The 20,191-nt window shown below is 40.4% G+C and overlaps 2 protein-coding genes across 2 annotated transcripts in view; both read left to right on the top strand.

The window, feature by feature from the left end:
- The window catches only part of LOC141919865 (putative N-acetylated-alpha-linked acidic dipeptidase), a 33,587-nt gene extending 20,097 nt beyond the window's left edge, over positions 1 to 13,490 (top strand). Inside the window, 6 exon segments of the mRNA XM_074816297.1 lie at positions 1,579 to 1,670; positions 2,498 to 2,588; positions 3,377 to 3,641; positions 4,824 to 4,905; positions 6,595 to 6,687; positions 7,695 to 13,490. Coding sequence (XP_074672398.1) covers positions 1,579 to 1,670; positions 2,498 to 2,588; positions 3,377 to 3,641; positions 4,824 to 4,905; positions 6,595 to 6,687; positions 7,695 to 7,884 — 813 coding nt within the window. The 3' untranslated portion in view covers positions 7,885 to 13,490.
- LOC141919866 (N-acetylated-alpha-linked acidic dipeptidase 2-like) overlaps positions 4,879 to 20,191 on the top strand; it is a 54,162-nt gene continuing 38,849 nt past the window's right edge. Inside the window, exons 1-2 of the mRNA XM_074816302.1 lie at positions 4,879 to 4,905; positions 6,595 to 6,687. The gene's annotated coding sequence lies outside the window, so the exon portion shown is untranslated. The remainder of the gene's footprint in view (positions 4,906 to 6,594; positions 6,688 to 20,191) is intronic.

Here is a 20,191-nt window from a genome sequence, read left to right as displayed (position 1 = left end):
TCATGGGCTCTGACCATGATGCTCTCACACATATTTGGATGGCACACAAAATTAAAAGGCAAGGACCTTTCTCAGGCTGTAGCCTCACCATCTTAAGAGGTAAAATGTTCCTTGCTTTGACAGTGGGTCTTAGAGACTGGCACTAAGGGGTTTTTATTTCTGTTTTCTTTTTTAATGTTCATCTGAATTAAAGCATGAACATTGCTTTAGTCATCTTTGTGTGTATTTTATATACATATCTATAATATACATTCAACTACTGTATATATTCTATGAATCTACTATATCTGCGCTCATCTGCTGTATATATTCAGTCCTCCCTTTTCCAGGGTTGATAATTTGTTGTCTCTTGGAACCTGGCATTAGACCGGTACAAAAGTAAAGGAAATGTAGTAATTCAGTATAATCATTTTCTGGCAATTGAAAGACAACAAACAAAATTTAACTCGGTTAAAATTAGGTGGCCAGAAAAAGATATTTCTGTCCTGAACTGCAGAAGCACTGATCACCTGCAGTTCCCATAGTAACCTATGCTAAGTGCAGGTGGTCAGAACAGTCAGAAAATCGAGTCAGCAGAGTCTCAGCTTGGACACCAAGAGCCTTCATTAAAATGTTGACCTAAATACCAGTAAATACGGTTACATAACCCTTCCTCGAGCTGGGAAGCAGCAACAAATGCTGATGAATACATGTAACCACAGCTTGTTGGTAGCTGATGTCTGAAGAGAATGCTGATCAGGAAGCAGGTCCCCTGTGATCCCATCAAAGTTAATCTGTGGCAAAAACTGTTAATGCTGTTAACACTGTTCTATGAACAATTAGCTTTGTGACCAAAACTCCAAATATATTAGTTTTATTTTGATTCCTATTGTGGCGTAATTCTTAGATAGTAGATATTAATATCTATTCTATTATTAATATCTATAATCTTTACTAAATTAAAGATAATAAAACCTCATCAGCCCACCAATAAAAAGGAAAGATGAAAAAATAGCCACAGTATTTAACCTGCTTAGTAATCTGGAAAGTAGTCAGAGTGATAGGAACAAACTTTAGGATGATCATGATTTATATGCCTCTGTGGCAGCTATGATGACATAAACACCAAGTACTGTACACTTTGCCCTTCTAAGGTTACTGCTGCATCCATGAAAATAACTTTTTGTGAACTAAAACAAGGTAGAAACAGTTTTGAATTAATCCATTACAAAACTGAAATTTCCTGCGTAAGTGAAAGAAAAAGCTTTGGGTTTGTGAGGGATTTTTGTGTTGAATATTTAAATTATGAAAATCTCATAAATAAATATCAGAATGTAAATATTGACTTGAAATATTTTGCTTTCCGTGTGTTTTCTTCCATCAAAAATTACCTGGTTTTAGCAAATAAACTGTTCCTCTGGAAAGCGCTATACATTTGAAATGTTAAAATGGAAATGAAGAAAGGTTGAGGGACTTAAGACTGTGACTTATTCATTGCTGTAAAGCCATAGGCTTTATGTGATCACAGGTTGTATATTTGTTGCTTGGTAACACTTAAAATTGTACCCTTTGTCTTTTTTTACAATATACTTTTTCTAGATACCAAGTCCTGATGAGGGGTTTGAAGGAAAATCTCTGTATGAGAGCTGGTATTAAAAAAATCCATCAAGTGAATATAAAGAGGTCCCCAGGTCAGTGACAAAAGAAAATAAATGATATACCAAAAATTATTATAACTTGTGTGGGTTTTTAAGTGTGGGTTTTAAAGAAATACCCACTTGAAAAACGGAGTGCCTAAAAGAAATGGTGTGATTCTCAGCTGGTGTAAATTTCAGAGCTTTATTGATTGCAGCTGATACACTATTGTACAACAGCTTTGTGAACTTGCCTTTGTAGCATGAACAGGAGGCTTTATATATGAAAAGTAAAGTGTTCGTGCAGTTTATAGAGATTTAGACGAATAAGGGTAGTATGCACAAGCCAGCAGCAGGCACACAAGATGCTAACGCAGCAGCTTTTCCTTGAACTCGCTTCCTGTCTCCTGGAAGGCCTTCAAGTTTGGGTGACTGGGGAGCACACCAAGCAGGATTTTACAACACTGTCCTTCAGATTTACCAGGCTTTCTCTAGAGAATCTCAGACTGATTGTATTCCATGGAGCCATGCTGATACTGTTGTGATTTCTCTGAGTTGAGAGCTCGGGATAGTGGAAGTTCAACAGGAGGAAGGTCATTGGGTCTTCTCAATGATTAAAGAGAGTGAGTTAAATTCTCCTCTTGAGAGTTTGATTTCTCTGACCCTGAGAATGATGACTGTGCTTCTCTAAGAATGCAATTGATAAGGTGCATGTAATGTAGGGGTCACAAGCAATTCATGGTATATTGACAGAAATAGTGTACTAGGGAAAGACTGTAGTGACTGCAACAGCAGAATAAAGAATTGCCACGGTACCGGGAAGCAAACTAAAATTATACTTTAAGTATTGTCACTCAAGGCATTTTCCTTTTTCTTGTTAAAAGAATAAATAAACTGGGTTCTGGCAATGACTTTGAAGTCTTTTTTCAACGTCTTGGCATCGCTTCAGGGAGAGCACGTTACAGTAAAAATTTGGTAAGTCTGTGTCTTTGTAATTTTGTCTCCCTTGTAACTGCCTGAATAATATCACCTGTAATTGAGCCATTTAGACTGCCAGTTTTTTGGAGGAGTTCGGTTTAGTGTGTCAGAGTGGAGCCCCAGTTCATTACTAGAACTCTATGTGCTACTGCAACACAAATATTTATTAAATAGGTCAGCTTGGTGTCAGTCAGACGAAAGACCTTTGCTCAGGATAAATGGATGTGCTCAAAATTACCTATGGTTGATGAAGGGTTTATAAGTGGCTTATGATGACTTTTGAATGATTTTTAATAACTTACGAAGTTCTGAATTCAAAATGGTTCATTTTTAATGGAAAATACATGTTTGACTGTGGAGCGTACTGTGAGAGGAGACTGACAAATGTTCAAGGAGCAATCTATTCAATGTGGTGTTTTCCTCTGAAAATGTGTATCCAAAGGCACAAACAGGAATGACTGTTGAGATCCAAGCAAAGAGAGGACAGGCAATCTCACCTTAATTTAGCCAACTAAAAGTTATTTGGCTGTTCTTAGCTACCTTCTTTAGGCTCTACGTGGTCAGTGGAGAGAGGTATCTCCAAATGACTGTTCGTCATAGGTTGATGTCCAAGAGAACCACCACTGAGCAGTTCTTCTCATTCGACGGTCTGCAGTAGCTACATAGGGTTAGTGTGACCTGAACACTGAACTTTACAGTGCCTTGAATACCACAGCAAAGGTTTTCAAGCAAAGCTGAAGTATCCACAGCTGAATAATGGTTTTGTTTGGGTTGGTTTGTTTCAGAATGTAGAAAAATATAGCAGCTATCCAGTTTACCACACTGTCTATGAAACCTATGAAATTGTGGAGAGGTTTTATGATCCCACTTTCAAGAATCATCTGACAGTAGCTCAGGTACGGGGAGGGCTGGTGTTTGAATTGGCCAACTCCGTTGTGCTTCCTTTCGACTGTAGAGATTATGCATCAGCTGTGAGCAACTATGCTCACATCATCTATAATTTGTCAAGGAATCATGAAGAGGAACTGGCAACATACAATGTATCCTTTGGTACGTACAGGCTTTCATCGCACTCCTCTGTTAATGCTAGCAGTGCCTTATCTTAATGCGTATCTTAGTCATGACCTGACATTTACCTTGCGTTGAATGAACAGTAAATAAAATAAGTGCCACACCCTCAAATAATTTGAAATTTGAATATTTTGTCACTAGTATGCCTGTGTAGAGACTATGCGACTGCCAAGTAGAGCTGACACAGTTACACATTCATGGTTCACTGATGATGGCAACAAGATATCTTTGTCTTGGTCCCTAAAAATAATAACACTGCTTTGCAGTGTTGGATAATTCTCCGTCCAACACTGATCATAGGATAATTCAGGTTAGAAGGAACCTCAGGAGGTCTCTAGGTCAGCCTGCCCAAGGCAGGGTCAGCTCTGAGGTCAGACCAGGTTGCACAGAGCTTTATTCCATCTGGTCTTGAAAACCTGCAAGGACAGAGACCAAAACCTCTGTGGTCCGCAGTGCTTGACAGTCCTTAGGGTAAAAAGATTCTCCTTATATCTAGTCAGAACTTCTCTTGTTTGAGTTTATGTACTCATGATGGCAAGTGCAAGCACCATGAGAGGTTTGCCTCATGGCTTGGTCAGGCAGGAATGGTTCAGCCCTGTGCCACAATAGGGATCTTCTACTGGCATGTGAAATTTTATTTCATGTTATAGGGATTCACAATACGCTTCCTGCCTGAGAAGCCTTTATTTTATTTGCAACATTATATACTATTCAGTTTAGAACTTGGCTGCTAATGACCAATATCAGGTATGTGTGTCTGCGTGTGCACACACACAGATGTACTCTCAGTCTTTCTCAAAACTCTGTATGTGTGGAGGTACATACCAGTAAAACACAGCTTGTTGTGATTTATAAATCCCAGACCTACTTGAACAGTCTGGTTCTGGCAATCCATGCTCTAGTTTTTGGTGTTTCTGTACATTCTTCAAGTAGGAAATAATAATATTTACAAAAATACTGATTTCTATTGTCTGCAAGGCAAATTTTCACACAGAATTATGTAGTTTTTAATGTAGAAATATGGGGTCATCTGATTTTCGATCAGTGAGAACTGACAGATCATGATCACAGTGAAAGATAAAGCTTTAATTTGAAGAATTTGATTTGTTAAAAGATTTCTTTGGAATTTGAAGTTAAATACTTCCTTCCTGCTCCCTCCAGATGCTCTCTTTTCAGCTGTGGAGAATTTTACAGAAGTTGCTGCTAGCTTTCATTACAGACTGCAACAAATAGATACCAATAAGTAAGTTTAACTCTTTTTTTTTCTTCCAGTCAAATGCTCCATGTAGTCCTCTGAGCTCAGAGGGCATAGTCTTCACTTGCATTTAGTCCCCTGAATAACCTTGGTGACAAATGACAGACAGTCATTTGTTTCATTTTAAGTCCTTATGGAGTCTTGTCTTTAAGGATCTGGTTACTCTACGAAAAAAAGTATAGAAATGTTGGATTAGTGGGCATCAGAGACACTGCAGAGCCTGGGAATCTAGCCATGTCAGCTTCAAAAAGTGTCCAACTAATTAGTGTCAATTCTTGACAGGTTTTAGTTGAGGAGCAGTGCCAGGATGATACATGGATGTAACTAGAATGTTGGTTAGCATAAGCAGAGACAGCTGAGGTGTGTAACTCCCTCTAAGTAGAGACACGTCCTAAGATTTTGTCACTGGATTAGCTTTAAAGGATGAATGTTGACTCGTGGTCTTCGTTTGCCAGCACTCTAGTTTTCAAGATACAGGTAGCACTTATTGAAAATAAAAAAAATAGCTGTACCGTGATTGTGGTTGTGGTAAGCTTTTTTGATGAGCTTTCAAAAAATTCTATACACCACCTATACCAAAAAGTCTAATTTGCATTTGACTAATTTACACTTTCTTTGTAGGCCATGCCCCAGAATGACAAACCAAACTTTCTTTTGTACATACATATGGGTATGTTACAGTTCTTGGGAAGAATCTAATTTAGTCATTAGTTTACCGTTATGGAAGACTAAGTGAGAATAAAAGCCATCTTTTTAATGGCACCCACTTTCAAGATAAATGACTTAACAATAATTTCTTATGTAAAATATGACATTTATGATATATGACATATATGTGGCATTTTCAAATTGGTATCATTGATGGATGGCTTAAATCTAAACTTTAATTCAACCACCCAGTTTCGTCTTCCGTTTACACCAATGTAAACTTGAAACAATTTCATTGGTGGTAGTAGTTACTCCAGCCTTACTGTGGTATAAGTTTTACCTTTTTTTAATTGGTGAATGCCTTCAAAGCTTTACAGTAAGTTACTTTGGATGTAAACTACCAAACCCACATATATTCAGTATAATCTTCACAGTTCTTTTATTTGTTAAGCATCAGTAGTATGCTCAGAGCCATTCAAAGCACACAGACACAGATGGTCTCTGCTCTGGGGAATTTACAATCTGCTGTCAGAAAAACACAATTCTTGGATGACTCAAAAGATGATTCTAACATCACAAGGTTCCTGTTTCTCAGATGTTGTGGTTTCACATAAAAATAAATGTGATTTTATTGAAGTAGTTCGCAGCTGGCTGGCTTTGTGGAAAATAGGGTCTTCAGAAAGCTGTTGTACAAAGGAAAATAATGGTCTGCCTAAGCATCCTAATGAAAAGGAGATAAAGGAATAAGATGCAATATGAGAGAAAATACCTGAAAGTCTCTGTCTTCTTTGATACTATTCCTTGGCCTTTCAAAACAACTTTAAGAGACTTTAAGGTTATGAACCAGATTGTCTCACAGTACATATCAGCATAATTCTGTTGTGTGGGTTAGCTGTCTTTAGTGGGCTATACTTTAAGTTCAGCATCTTGGATCTACTGTCTTTCATAAATCAAGATCTGTGTACATTGGGGCATGGGACGAAAGTGGCCAAACACTCTGTAGCTAACATATTCCTGTTTTCTTTTTAGCCTACTTGCTGTCAGAACACTAAATGATCAGCTCATGTTGCTAGAAAGGGCTTTCATTGATCCTCTTGGATTACCTGGCAGGCCATTCTATAGGTAAGAAAGACTTATTTTTCACTTTCTGCCTGGAATACATTATGAGAATTCCGTTAAGATTTACAGGTCTCTAAATGGAATTGTAATTATTTTATTCAACATGGTAAAAGTAGATTAAACAGGACAAATAAGATTGAAAAGGGAAAGCAACATTAGGGGAAATTTCAGTGAGATACACTATACAGAATGAGGAAAAGTCTTGTTGGAAGCCTATGCAGATCAGTAAACGCATTTCCATTGATTTCATTGGACTTCTAAACATATCTGTAAGTTTGGCCCTGGACTCAGTTGAGTAATTTCAGTGATAAAGGATCTTTAGGAAGTTATTATTATTTGAAAGTGAAATAGGGTATAACTGAAGTACCTACAATTTGATCTATTATAGCAGAACAGTCATGCAGTACTTCAACAGCAGTGAAGTGAATTCAGTAGTCCTCTCGTCCAGTTCAAGAAGTTAATCTTGTTTGAGAGGCAGAACAGTCAAGTCTAACTTTTTGGTCCTTCTACCAGTCTACATAATTCAGAACAGTAATCTTTCCACTAAAAAGTAACTGTAGAAGGAGAACTTGAGATCTACAGTCCTTGTACCTCTGATAGCTTGTGATTAAAAATCTGTGGAGAACAGTCTCTTGTTAAAGCATCAGCTTTCCTTCCTCAAAACATACCTGTATCTGTTGGAGACTGTATATCTGTGAGAAAAGAAGCTGTCTTTTTTTAATCTCTCCATTTCATCTAAAATGAGAGAAAGGTAAATATTTTAGTGAACTTCATCTCAAGTCCTCTTAGCTATAAAGTTCTGGAATTCACATGGATAATGTAGTTTATGTTATTTTCTTGCTTCATAGATTATAGGTACTATTGCTGCAATAATCTCATTTATTTACATCTTCAGTGTCAAGAATTTAACAGATGATACAGAAACAGATTAGTTTTATCCAAAAAATAATATGTTTTGTTTTCCTAATGCAGAATATTGGGTTTTTTTTTTTCCTTCAACTTCCCCACAGACATGTTATCTTTGCTCCAAGCAGCCATAACAAGTATGCAGGAGAATCATTCCCAGGGATCTATGATGCCATGTTTGACATTAAAAACAAAGCTGATCAACATGAAGCCTGGGAAGAAGTTAAGAAGCAGATTTCCATTGCAGCCTTCACTGTGCAGGCAGCAGCAGAAACACTGAAAGAAGTAGCTTAAATATCAACAACATAATCATCAATGAAGACTACATATGGCAGTTTGCAGAAGCCTTAAAAACAGAGCATTTAAAAACACTAGGAGGATTATTACAAAGAACACAAAATCAAAAAAATCTTGTTCTTTGCAAATAACATACCCAAGTAGAATGCATTTAGCAATGTTAACAATGTAATGCACCCCATTCGGAGAGCTCAGGCTTTAGATATCTTCTGAAGTGAGAGTGAAAAAGTTTCATGTTTTCTCTCAGCTTCATGTTTTAAAAATTGCTAACCACTGGATTTATTTTCAGAGCTTTGAGTTTTGCTAGCCTGATTATTATGGGAGTCTTCATAGTGCATCAGGAAACCAGAAGTCATTTCCTGTTTCTATCAGTTTCTAATTTTGTTGTTGACTTTTGATTATTTACCTTGGAGTTGCATAATTATACTCCAGGATAGCCCTTTCAGCTCTCCTTTTACACAAAGATTCGTGTATGAAGGTGGGAAAACTGTCACATACCGTGTGCAGGATGTATAATGATCATAACAAGTTTTGGGCAGACAGCCCAGAATACTCATCCATGACGTTCTTATCTTCACATGCTGAGTCTTGCAGCTGTTTGCAAATAAAAGGCAAGAAGCCACCTAAGTCACCAGAGTAAAATCAAGGCAATACATCTTGTCAGACATCATCTCACAAAACATGTCTTTCGAGATTCAGACCTACTTTTATTCTTTTATCCAAAATCTACCCATGCTATGCCTCTTCCATATCAAGGTATTTTTAATATTAAGACAATTAGAAGCAAAGAAAATTCATCATATCCTTAGTTTGAATGTATACCAAATTATTACTGTCTTTGTAGAGTCTGTATTTCTGATTTTGGTGTGCAGTTTACTCCTATGACAGGCTGCTCAAAAGTCTACTATCTACTTTATCGCTGCTGGCTGCTCCACTGCTCCTTTTGCCAGTGGAGAATTCATTATGATGGTCTATAAGCCACCTCTGGTGAAATTAGCCAGGTTAGTTTAGATCATCAGTTAGGTTGACCTAGAGGATTTTGTCTGCAGTAATCAAGGGAATGATAACACAAATCCACCATGCAGAAAGGAGCAGCAATAAACAGCATCTGTTAACTAGCTGGGTACAAAAAGTATTTTTCTATTGCTAAGGAGGATGAACTGAAGCGCCAGACTCCAAAATTGTGGTGATCTTTCCCTAATGACCTACCTGTAAACTTCCTCAGCAACTTTTTCACTCAGCCCAGAAGACATAATTTTTTAATCTCTGGCCTAACCATAGCATTGTTCCATTTAAGTTTAATTAGAGCCCTTTTTGGGAATAGCTAGCAGATAATATACAATGTCAGGGCCGAGGACCTCACAAAATACAGAGATAGTTACACTCTTAAAATACAGCAACATCCATTTTTAAAAAAAAAGTCTGTGGGCTGTCACCTAGTCACTGCAGGGAATAGGATATAGGAACAGAAGTTCTCTCTCTCCTATTGACTCTGTTCCCCTGCACACAAAAAACTCAAGACTAACTGGTCTAGAGAGAGGAAGCAACTGGTTGTAACGCAGTGATTTACATGATGTTTTGGTAAAGTGGAATTCAAACTGTTCAGTGCCTTCTCACACATTTGGGTCTGCTTTGTGACCCATCTTTGTTCAGTGCAAACCACAACCTGTAGCATTTGAATTTGTAAAGCAAATGGAGCCTTGCTTAATTTTTTAAGAGAAGAACATCTTAGATTGACTCAGTCCAGCTCGTTCTCCAAGCCCTAACCCAGTCTCCTGTCAAAGAGATCTAAGACCCTAAGCTCCATGCTGTCAATGAGGGTCTTTCCCCAACTCGCTTGTCAGCATGAAGCTTTTCTGAACTCCATTCTGAGAAGCCTAATACTAGGTGCTGACTTCTTTTGAGACAGCCACTGTGATTCTTATCCTTAGCTTATCCAGCATCACCTTGGATGTTCCTGGTCCCACTACACAAAACCACCACAATTTACAAATTTGTTATGACAAACCAGCACTCATTCTGTTTTTCCTCAATATACTGGGCTGCAGCTTGTGCCTGTTCAACAGCATCTTCAACAGGTGCTAAGACATCTTTGCATGTTTATCTGGGCCTTGCTGAGAGAGGGGAAGACAGACAGTGGGTGGTATTCCATGGTAAACTGTCTGTGCTTGTAAGTGTATACCTCAGACTCCTTCATTTGTGTGAGGAAGGAGGCACAGGTGTCTAGTTCTGCAAGCCCCAAGTTAGACAAGGTAGCACCTAGCATTTAGACACATCATGGCCCATTCTAAAGTTCTTGATCAGTTTTTAAATTGAAAATAAAGATGCTTTTTAGTCTTCAAGAACTTCTATGCAAATTCTGGCAAGAACATTCTTCTCACTAAATCATTTCTTATTGTCAGTCTTCCATGGAGTCTAGATAGAGCCACTGCAGCCTTCAGCTCCTCAGAGATTATTCCAGGCAGAAATGGCTGGTGTTATTACTGGACAGCAAAGGGCAAAGTTTATGTAGCTAATTACTGAAGCTACATGATCTGTAGTCATCTGTCCAACTCATATGTCAAAATATATGCATGTATGCTTATGCAACTGTCCATTTCCTATGTGTGTCACTAGGATTATGAGTTCTAAACAAAAAGCAAAAAATGAAACAATAGTGTATGCCTCGAGAAATGTCATTTCACATGACTCATTTACCAGGATGATACAAAGAAACAAGGGTCACATTTCACATTTATGATCAAATTTGGGCCAACTGACATGTGCCAGGAAATGAAGACATCTAGTTTCTACCAGACAAGTGGGAAACAATGGTTAAATAAATAAGTAATATGCGTTAAAATCACTGTCTGTTAATATGTTCTTGCAAACTTTGTAGCTGCACTGAGAAACATTTCTAGTCCATTGATTTTGAGAGCTCAGAAAACTGTCTGAACCAGCCACATGTGCAGAGAGGTGGTATGCTATGGAGCAGTCTACTAAGAAAAAGGCAGACAATGAGAAGCCAGATACAGGAATAACTACTTTTTAAGCATCTGCATTTTTTGTTAGATCTGCCAGGGTATCTCAGGGGCATACCTATTAGCTAACTCAAACCCTGACTGTCAAATCCTTTCCTACACGAGGAGTCAAGATAAGATTTATATGCTAATTCTCCTTCGGCAAAGTAGAACTTTAAAGTCTTTTTCTAGACTTCTACAGTGAGTTGAAATTTAACACTGCCAAATGCTGTTGACCAGATAGCTGATTTGGCTCTCAAGCTCTGATACTATTCCACAGTAACTGGCCAACAAAGACTGTTGAATTAAATAAATAAATAAATAGAATCGGATGTTAACAGGAACAAAACCCAAAATCAACTAAGTATGTTGAATTTATAGTTTATTAATCATCTAACCTGAGCCAGCTGTTCATGTAACTACAGATGGTTTTAGCTAGAGATGGCCATTAACAGAGCTGTTTACTATAATCAACTTTCAGTTCTTTTATTTTCTAAATATGCTGTGAGTAATACTTGGAAGAACTAAGATCCTAATGCCGGACAGCTCCTTGCAAACACTCATTTGGCTTTTACAGTTATTGCAGACAAACTCACCAAGTCATTGATTTATATACACCAGCAGACTTAATTACAAGACAGGAGCTTTAAAAGCATTTAGCAAGCAGAGGGAGGAACCTAGCTGGCACTGTGGCATTGTTGAGAGCATCCTTTCCAGTTTGAGCAATTATGTTAAAGAATCTGGAGGTGAAATGAAAAAGTAGCAGTATTTTTTGAAGAAAGTACTTCCTATCATGATCATAAATTGGATGGTCTGAAAATTTTTCCAGAGAAGTCCACACAATGACCATCCTAAATGACCATCTAAATGACCGTCCAATGACCATCTAAATCAAGTTAAATGAAAGAATACATGTGTGTTGAAAAGGTAGAAACTATACTTGTGTTAAAATGAATCCTTGCTTTCATGAAACCAGCAATGTCAGTGTTACTTTGGCTGGAAAGTCTGTTGACCTGGCAGCATAATTTCTAAATTAAGATGCTGTTGACACAGATCTTACTTCAAGTGTTGATTTAGCTGAGACAGAGCAATCACTGGTAGACAAGATCTTTGAGATGGGACCTGTGCTCATCTCTGCTTGTATGAGCAGTTTGAAATGTGCTGCTGGACTACAGACAATACCATAGTGGAGCAGAGCAGCCAACTCTCACAGCTGGAGTCAGAATAAATTGTATTCTTTCACCTGATGGACAGCAGCTCCCCAGGGCAGGGGATTGTAGTAAATGGAAGAATATCACACAATTATAGGATCATAGGATTGGAAGAGAACTCAGGATGTCTCTAGTGCAAACTCCTGCTCAAAGCACAGTGAGCTCCAGGGTCAGACCAGGTTGCACAGAGTTTTATCAAGTCCAGTCTTGAAAATCTCCAAGGGTGGAGATCGCATAACCTCTTTGTGCAACATATTCCAGTGCTTCACTGCCCTCATGATGGAGAAGCTTTTCCTTGTATCCAGACAAAACCTCTTGTTGTTTCAGTTTATGACTGTTGTTTCTCATCCTCCTGTCATGCCTACTGAAGAGGCTGGCTCTGTCTTCTTGAGAAACTTCTTATACATGCTGGAAGATATTGTTTGGTTTATGTTCAATGCACAGTCCTTTACTCTGCCTCAGTAGATACATTCCTCTTGTAGAAGAAAGGATCAAAGTTTGCAAGATGAACTTGTCAGCTGACAACAATGTAAACTTTATTTTAACTGGAGTCTGATAATGGACTCCTGAAGTTCAAGATAACAGAGACTCCAACTCCAAGCATCGACATTTACTACCCTTTTAACCTGATAGTCAGATAGACTGCAGAGGCCATGAGAGAGTTTTGGGGAACTGCAACTGGCAGAGTCAGAAGGAAACTACTCATTTGAAATTGTGCTTGAGCATTCCCCTGTTGCCATTTTTCCTGCAAGAGCTGCCTTTTCCACACACCAGGGCCCTTTGATCTCTCAAGCCACAAGTTCAACCTTTAGTCAAACAACAGGTCAAGCAGCACAACAGTAGCATATCTTTCTTGCTGCTGATATTAACCTTTGGAGCCCAGTTGCTGAGCAGCTACAACCTACAATTTACAAGCCCTGTCATTCATTCTGTGTATTATGTGTTTTTCTGTACTGTTGCTGGTTTTGCTAATTGGCTGCATAGCATAATTATGCATTCAACAAAAAAATCCATGCTAGTTTTGCATTTGTCATTCATGTGTATCTGCCGTTTTTGGAGCTTTTTTAGTTTACCACATTTTGGGGGGTTTTTGTTGTGGCTTTTTTGTTGGGTGTTTTTTTTTTTTTTTTTACTAAGCAGAATATATGTAGCTATCTACAAGTTCTGCTAGCTTCAGCTGAACCTCACTCTTGTTTTCACTCTCAAATGTGCAATTCTCACTACTCCTGAGCTCACTATGAGGCCTATGCTGTAACTGATAGTTTTCTTGCTAGTTTTAAAAGTGGTATTAATTTGAAGAAGTACTGTGTGTTCAGGAGTTTGTCTGTATTTTGTACTTTTTTTCCAGTTTTGTCACCTGGTCTGAGAAAATAAATCTCTCCTAATCTTTTCATGTTGCTTGTCTTGCATAATTTTTGTGACTACTTAGGACCGGTTTTATCTCCCATCAGCCTCAGGTCTTAACGTTGATTACATTTAGGCTAAGGTTGGTATTTTCAACATTGAATAAAATACCCAACTATTCTCAGAGAAGCAGCCTTAGCAGTATCTCGCAGATAGTAGAAGTGCTAGCAGGAAAAGCCCCATGTAAAAGAATAGGGTGACTGACAGATGCAGTTTTGGTTTGGTCAGGAAGTTACTCAAAGAGAGATGAGTCTTATGGGATACTGATTATGTTAAAAGCTCAGAGCTTTCTCCTTGGCTGCTAAGTGAGATGCTCAGTAATAGCTAAGAGTGAGATGAGGTTTGGTTTGGAGCAGCTTTTTACACCTCCTCACAGGTGTACACCTCCTCTAGGCATGCTGTAATTAAGATCTCACCATAGCAGGCTCATTTTAATCTGACTCCAGTTGTTCTGAGGAGCATTTGTAAGACATGATTCTAGAACGTTGGCTTTGTGATTTAGTAACATGTATAGTGGGTTATTTAGGCCATGTCCCAAGACTCAGGAAACAGTGAACATGCAGGAGAGATACTGCGTTCCTTATGCTGCCTATCTTGGAACTGGTAGTACCAGCAAAGGGGAGAAAGTAAAGGAAGTACAGAAAAATAAAAGAGAGGGACAAGAAAGGAGCAGCAAAACAATGCTAAGGAGAACCACCTTTTCCAGCGTAAGCACTGAGGAAAATGGAAGCTGGTATATGAGGAGCTAGTTTTATTCCCCCTCCTTTCTTTTGGAAAACTTAGTTCTAGCTCCTCTTTGCTCTCTCCCCACATTCTTTAAGAAGCATCTGGATTTCTGCACCCTGTTCCCCCTTCCAAAAGGGAAGCCAGCAGCATCTATAAACTTTGTTATCAAACCAACTTTAAACTTCTGTTCTCCTGGGTGAATGGTATTTATTTAGCCTTTATATGCTCTTTTACTCATCTTCCCAGGGAGTGTGTAGATGAGATAGCTCAGAGATACTTTTGCAACATATGAGCAAGCAATTTCAAATATCTATGTATAAAATAGATATGACCCAAGAGGGACAACAAAAATTCTTGTGCAGTAATGTCACTCCTTACACTGGCGTCCACAACATACCAAGCTGATTCATAGAATAGAATAGGTTGGAACAGACCTCCAAAGATCATCTAGTCCAGCCCCCCCTGCCATGGACAGGGGCATCTTCAACTCAATCAGGTTGCTCAGAGCCCCGTCCAACCTGGCCTTGTATGTTTCCAGGGATGGGGCATCTACCACCTCTCTGGGCAACTGTACCAGTGCCTCACCAGCCTCACCGTAAAAAATTTCTTCCTTCTATCTAGTCTGAATCTACCCTCTTTTAGTTTAAAACCATTCCCTTTGTCCTATCACTACAGGCCCTACTGAAAAGTCTGACCCCATCTTGCTTATAAGCTCTCTTTAAGTACTGAAAAGCCACAATAGGTCTCCCCAGAGCCCTTTCTTCCCCAGGCTGAACAACCACAACTCCCTCAGCCTGTCCTCACAGGGGAGCTGTTCCATCCGTCTGATCATCTTCACAGCTCTCCTCTGGACCCACTCCAAGTCTATGGAAGAAGCAGTAAATAATCCCTTATTCAGCTGGGAAAGATAAATAAATATTTCAAGAATTTAGGGCTGGAAAGAACCCAAAAATTCCAATGTATGAAAATAGGAGGTTTCAGAATGTGGCTTTATTCAACACTGGAGTAGGACTACAATAATTCATGAGAGAGAGACCTACTTGTTTTCAAACAGTTGATGGCACAGTTGTTCGGTAATCTGCTCAAGCAATACATATGTGAGGTTCATTACTTTTCTATGCCTGATGAAGAGCATGAGTTTAAACACGACTGGATAAGTTTGCAGGACTGGTTTATGAAGACTGTGACTTTCTTTCCCAGTGAGTATTTCACTCGTTTACAACACCTGAAGGAGTTTAGGAGAGAAAAAATTAGCCCAGATTAACCAATAATTAGAGCACCTCAACCTAGTCAGAATGACAATTTTTTACAGAGGACTTCACTTTCTGAGGGAAATGTTATAACTCCAGGGCTCTTCTGAGTAACAAACTTCCCTGCCATTTATATCAAACTCCCACTCTTGCTCTGGTATGTCTGAGCCATCACACAGCCAAGGAAACACAAAGCTGCTCAAACATTTCCATCAAGGCATGGATCAGTCCAGGGCACCCAAGAACTCTGTTTTTTTTCCACCCACTCAACAAACTTCCTCATGAAGAGGAGGAGGAGAAGGGGGAGGAGGATGAGGCGGTGGTGGTGGTGGTGGAGGTGCTCCAGGTGCTGGAGCAGGTGTTGCCCTGCAGCCTGGGGACGAGGCCGCAGTGGAGCAGATCTCCACGCTGCAGCCGGTGGAGGACCCCACACCAGAGCAGCTGGATATTTCCTGAATGAACTGCAGCCTGTGGAGAGCCCACACAGGAGCAGGGGAACAGTGGGAGGAGAAAGGAGCCACAGAGAGGGGCAGTTAGGTACTGATCATAATCCCCATTCCCCACCCCCTGTGCCGGGTGGGGTGGGGGTGTTGGAGGAGTCAGGAGTGATGGAGTGAGGGTCAGCCTGGGATAAAAAGGCAGGGAAGCTGTTGTTTTAATTTTTGTCTTTGTTTTCTACTACCAAATCTATTTTAATTGGCAATAAATTATTTTCCACATGTCAAGTCCGTTTTGCCCGTGACAGTAACTGGTTGGCAATCTCTCTGTCTTTATCTCAAACCACGGACATTTCCATCCTCTGTTCTTCTGTCCCACTGAGGAGGGGGAGCGAGTGAGCAGCAGGGTGGGTCTGTGGCCCTTAGCCAAGGTTAACCCACCACAGCTGGGAATATATCTCATTCTTTCTCAACCTTAATCACGACTATCGTAAAATCTTCTTCAGCAGCACAACATTTTCTATCTGCATCCCTTTTTGAAGCCTGCATATGCAGAGAGATCATGGCCAGTTCTGAGCAGCCACTTCTTTTAATGGGGTTAAGCATTTTGCATTGCTCAACAGCATTCATTAAGATCAGCTCTAGTTCAACATAAAGTATTAATCTGAACTGAAAACAGAAAAAAGGATAGAATAAGTTAAAATGACTTGAGCATATGCAGTACAAGGCCCCTTGTATTGCTCATTCTTTTCACTGAACTTCACTTGTCCATGCTTATATCCTAGTTATGTCCAAGACTCACTCTATAACGAGAGGAGAAGAAAAAAAACACTTCTAAGGTATAACTTATTTCAGTCTAAATCAATGCCTGAAGTGAAGCACCTGTTTCTCACCACCGATTTCTGAAATAGGAAGCCTGCTTCAGAAGGTGAGGAATTGGCATTATACGTCTCTAAATAAGATGAGATGAGCCTCACCTCCAATGCCTGCTTGGCCCATTCTGTGCTGGCTTACCAACACTTTTAACAGATACGTAAGGCAACATATGCAGGGTCTCTAGGTCAACCCACAAAAATTTAGTACTCTAGGTCATAAAAGATGTGGTCCGTGGAAATGCACAAAAAGCAGTCTTTAGAGTTTATCATTTGAATGACACTCAATACTCTGTGAAGAAGCCCTGCAAATCTATCAAGGTATATGGTACAAGTAGGATATGAAAATATTGATCACTAATAAGGGAAAATAGGTTCACAAGTCATACGAGGACTGTGAAACCCCAGCTTGGTACTACAGAAATATGAGACATCAGCTTCACAGACCATGATGGAAACAAAGCAGAATGATCAGGCATTCCTAGTGTGATCTGGTGACTTGATTTCATGTTTTTTAAAAAGTAATCAAGTCAATGTATTATTTACTGGGTTTGCATCATCGTTCATAAAATAGTCACTCATGTGAGGTACCTTAACCTTGGATTTGAATCAGGTTTCAACTCTAAGGAAAGTCTTTGCTTCAAATTCAATTCAGAAGTCTCTCCTTTGTGGTCTTTGTGTCTTTGGATGGCAGACTGGGAAAAGGCAGCTTTCCATTCAGCCTAGTCCAGTCTAAACCAGTAAAGCCTACACGGCAACTGTCCTGGTGTTACTTCAGCCCCTCCAAGTGATATGTGTTGCACCAGGACTAACATTTATCATGACAGATCTTTTCATAATACTCTTCCTATTGTAAACCAATATATTTTCTCAATGCTTTCTGATTAACATGAGAACGTCACACTCGACTTTGCAAAACATGAGTTTTATGCACTTCCTTTATATCCATTGACATTTCTGGGACAGGTCTGGCTCAAAAATCAGTCCAGGAGGAGAGGAAACAACAGCATGGATGTTAAATTGCCAATGAGTTTAAGGCTCAGAGTCTCCTCTAGACAGTATGACAGTTGTGTCCCTTAGTTGCATCGTATTATGTAATTAGAAATCTCAGGGATTCAAATAAGAATAAAAAGAATCACAGAAAGGCAGCAAATGACATTGCCTTATATAGTCCCTTACATAGGAATTAAAAGCGTGTCATGCCAGCTCTCACAACATAGTCTGCCCAGAGACACCTGAATCACAAACATTGGCTTATATGCTTTGGTAAAACTTCAGATTCCACTGTGATTTTGAGAAATTACTAAGATATTAGTAAGATACCAGTATTGTATTATTGACATTGACTTAGATTTTAAATTTCTGAGGATTTGAGGGTGGTTTTAAATCTATATAATGAAAGATTGGAAAAAATCTTCAGTAAAAGTCTGCCCTGGATTGGATGCAATGTGTGGTAATGTTTCAATCAAGAAATTCAGAATAGCAGCCACATGCATCTGTATGTGAATCTGTAAGGAATTCCATGGATAATGGATGTTTTCTGAGACAGAACAGGTAAGAGAATGAAAAGTTTTTCTTTGATGGTCTCAGATGAAAATTACCAGAGATCAAGCGCAAAGCATCCTCGTTGTGCTCTTGACAGCAAACAACCTTGTTGTGAGGTCTGTCTGGAGCCCATATCACACAGAATGCCCTCAAAATCCTTCCTCATCGGACTGACTTAAGGACGTGACTCTTGGCATGTTTCCATACTGCTCTGTGAGTGACCGGTCGGTATGTTTTGAAACCGTCGTGCCCACATGATCCTAAAGCACTCTCTGATTGGCTCTGCGCTTCCTTTAGATCAAGAAGTGCTCATGTAGAACAATATGCAGATATAGAGAGAGACATTTCTGTATATATCTATGTGTGGACAAATGTGTATAAATATATATTTATTTATACATAGATACACTTTATGTGTATAAATACATCTATATATGTGTATATGTTGCACATTATATATATTATACATACACATATATGTCAATATAGTAAGGAAATAAGGATCATAAGAAAAGACCCAAAAGTTTTCCCAACCCCCCACGCAAACCAGAAGGGCCAGCCAATGGGTTCATAAGTCAGAAACTTTATTTCAAGGTTGGTTCCGGACAGAGAAGGTGGGTGTCACGGAGCTCCCCCTGTCCAAGGCTGTGGGGATCTTCCAGCTACCTGTGGGACCGTGGTGGGGTGCGGACTGGGGCTGTGTGTGCTTCCTTGTTCTCGGGTCAAGGGCTTTGCAGAAAGCTGCAGAAGTCTGAGGAGGGAGGGGACGGGAGTGTGCCAGGGTCTAGTCGTGTCCCTGTCTGGGCCTCAGCCTGTGAAAAATAGGACAATATGTACAAACAGTGGGAGCAGCCACCCTCAGTGACCGTGGGCAACCCCTGCCCAGGGCTCCCCAGCCTCAGGCCAAGACTGTCAGTCCCCATCTCCCCAGCAGCTTGGAGACACCTGTCCTGGGGTGGCCATGTCACCAACCCCACCACCAGCCTGCTGCCCACTGTGGCACGGCCACTACATTGCTGAGGCTGCTGCCAGGAGCAGATAGCTCCAAAATGGCACCAGTCAGGTGTTATTTTGATTCCTTATCTTTACGTCGATGTCCTTGTAGAAGACTGCAAATCTCTCCGGCTGAGTGGCCAAGGACAGGGGTGTGCCATGGTCTGGTCACGTCCCCTCTGGGGCCTCTGGCCCTAGAAGGCAAAGGAAGAGCAGCCACTAACTGTTGCACCCCAGGCAACCCCTGACTCTCTGCCTGTGGCCCAGCTGTCCCCTTCCCTGCCCTCCCACCTCAGCCTTTGCTCACCCACCAGCTCGCCTCCAGCCTGGCTCACCGCCCAGCCCTTTTCACACCCTCCCTGGGCCAGCTGTGTCACTGACCCTGCTGTGACACGGCCCCTGCCCACGTTCTGCTCTGACAGAGCCACTCTAGAACCAGGGAGGGGCTGCCAGGGGCTGATGGACGGCCCAGCCCTCAGCTGCCCAGGGAAAAAGGGCTGTTGCTCTTCAGATTTACTCAAATGCAGTGGGCCAGATGATAACTCGAGCCTCTGAGGAAAATGGCCAACATGGAGAGCCCACTGTTGCTCCTGTCTGTGGGGGACAGCCTGTGGCCAGGGCTGTGATCACGTCACAGCCTCTCATCACCCCCAGCCCACCCCACCTCCCCTCGTCCTCCTCCTTGCTGTCAGGGCTGGGGCAGGGGGCGGTGGAGCCCAGCATGAGGGTGCAGACAAATAAATGTGGTGTCTAAATGCTGGGGAGAAATCCAGGTCTTTAATACTGACCTAGTGCCACTTTGGCTGTCAGAAAGCCTGATGTCCTATGAATAGACATGAAACCAGCAGACTACTGGACCTGGGAAAA

The sequence above is a fragment of the Strix aluco genome, chromosome 2 (assembly GCF_031877795.1).
Source record: "Strix aluco isolate bStrAlu1 chromosome 2, bStrAlu1.hap1, whole genome shotgun sequence".
In the NCBI taxonomy this organism is placed as follows: Eukaryota; Metazoa; Chordata; class Aves; order Strigiformes; family Strigidae; genus Strix; species Strix aluco.
Note: the sequence above shows the minus strand (reverse complement) of the source record. Positions and strands in the feature narration are given on the sequence as shown.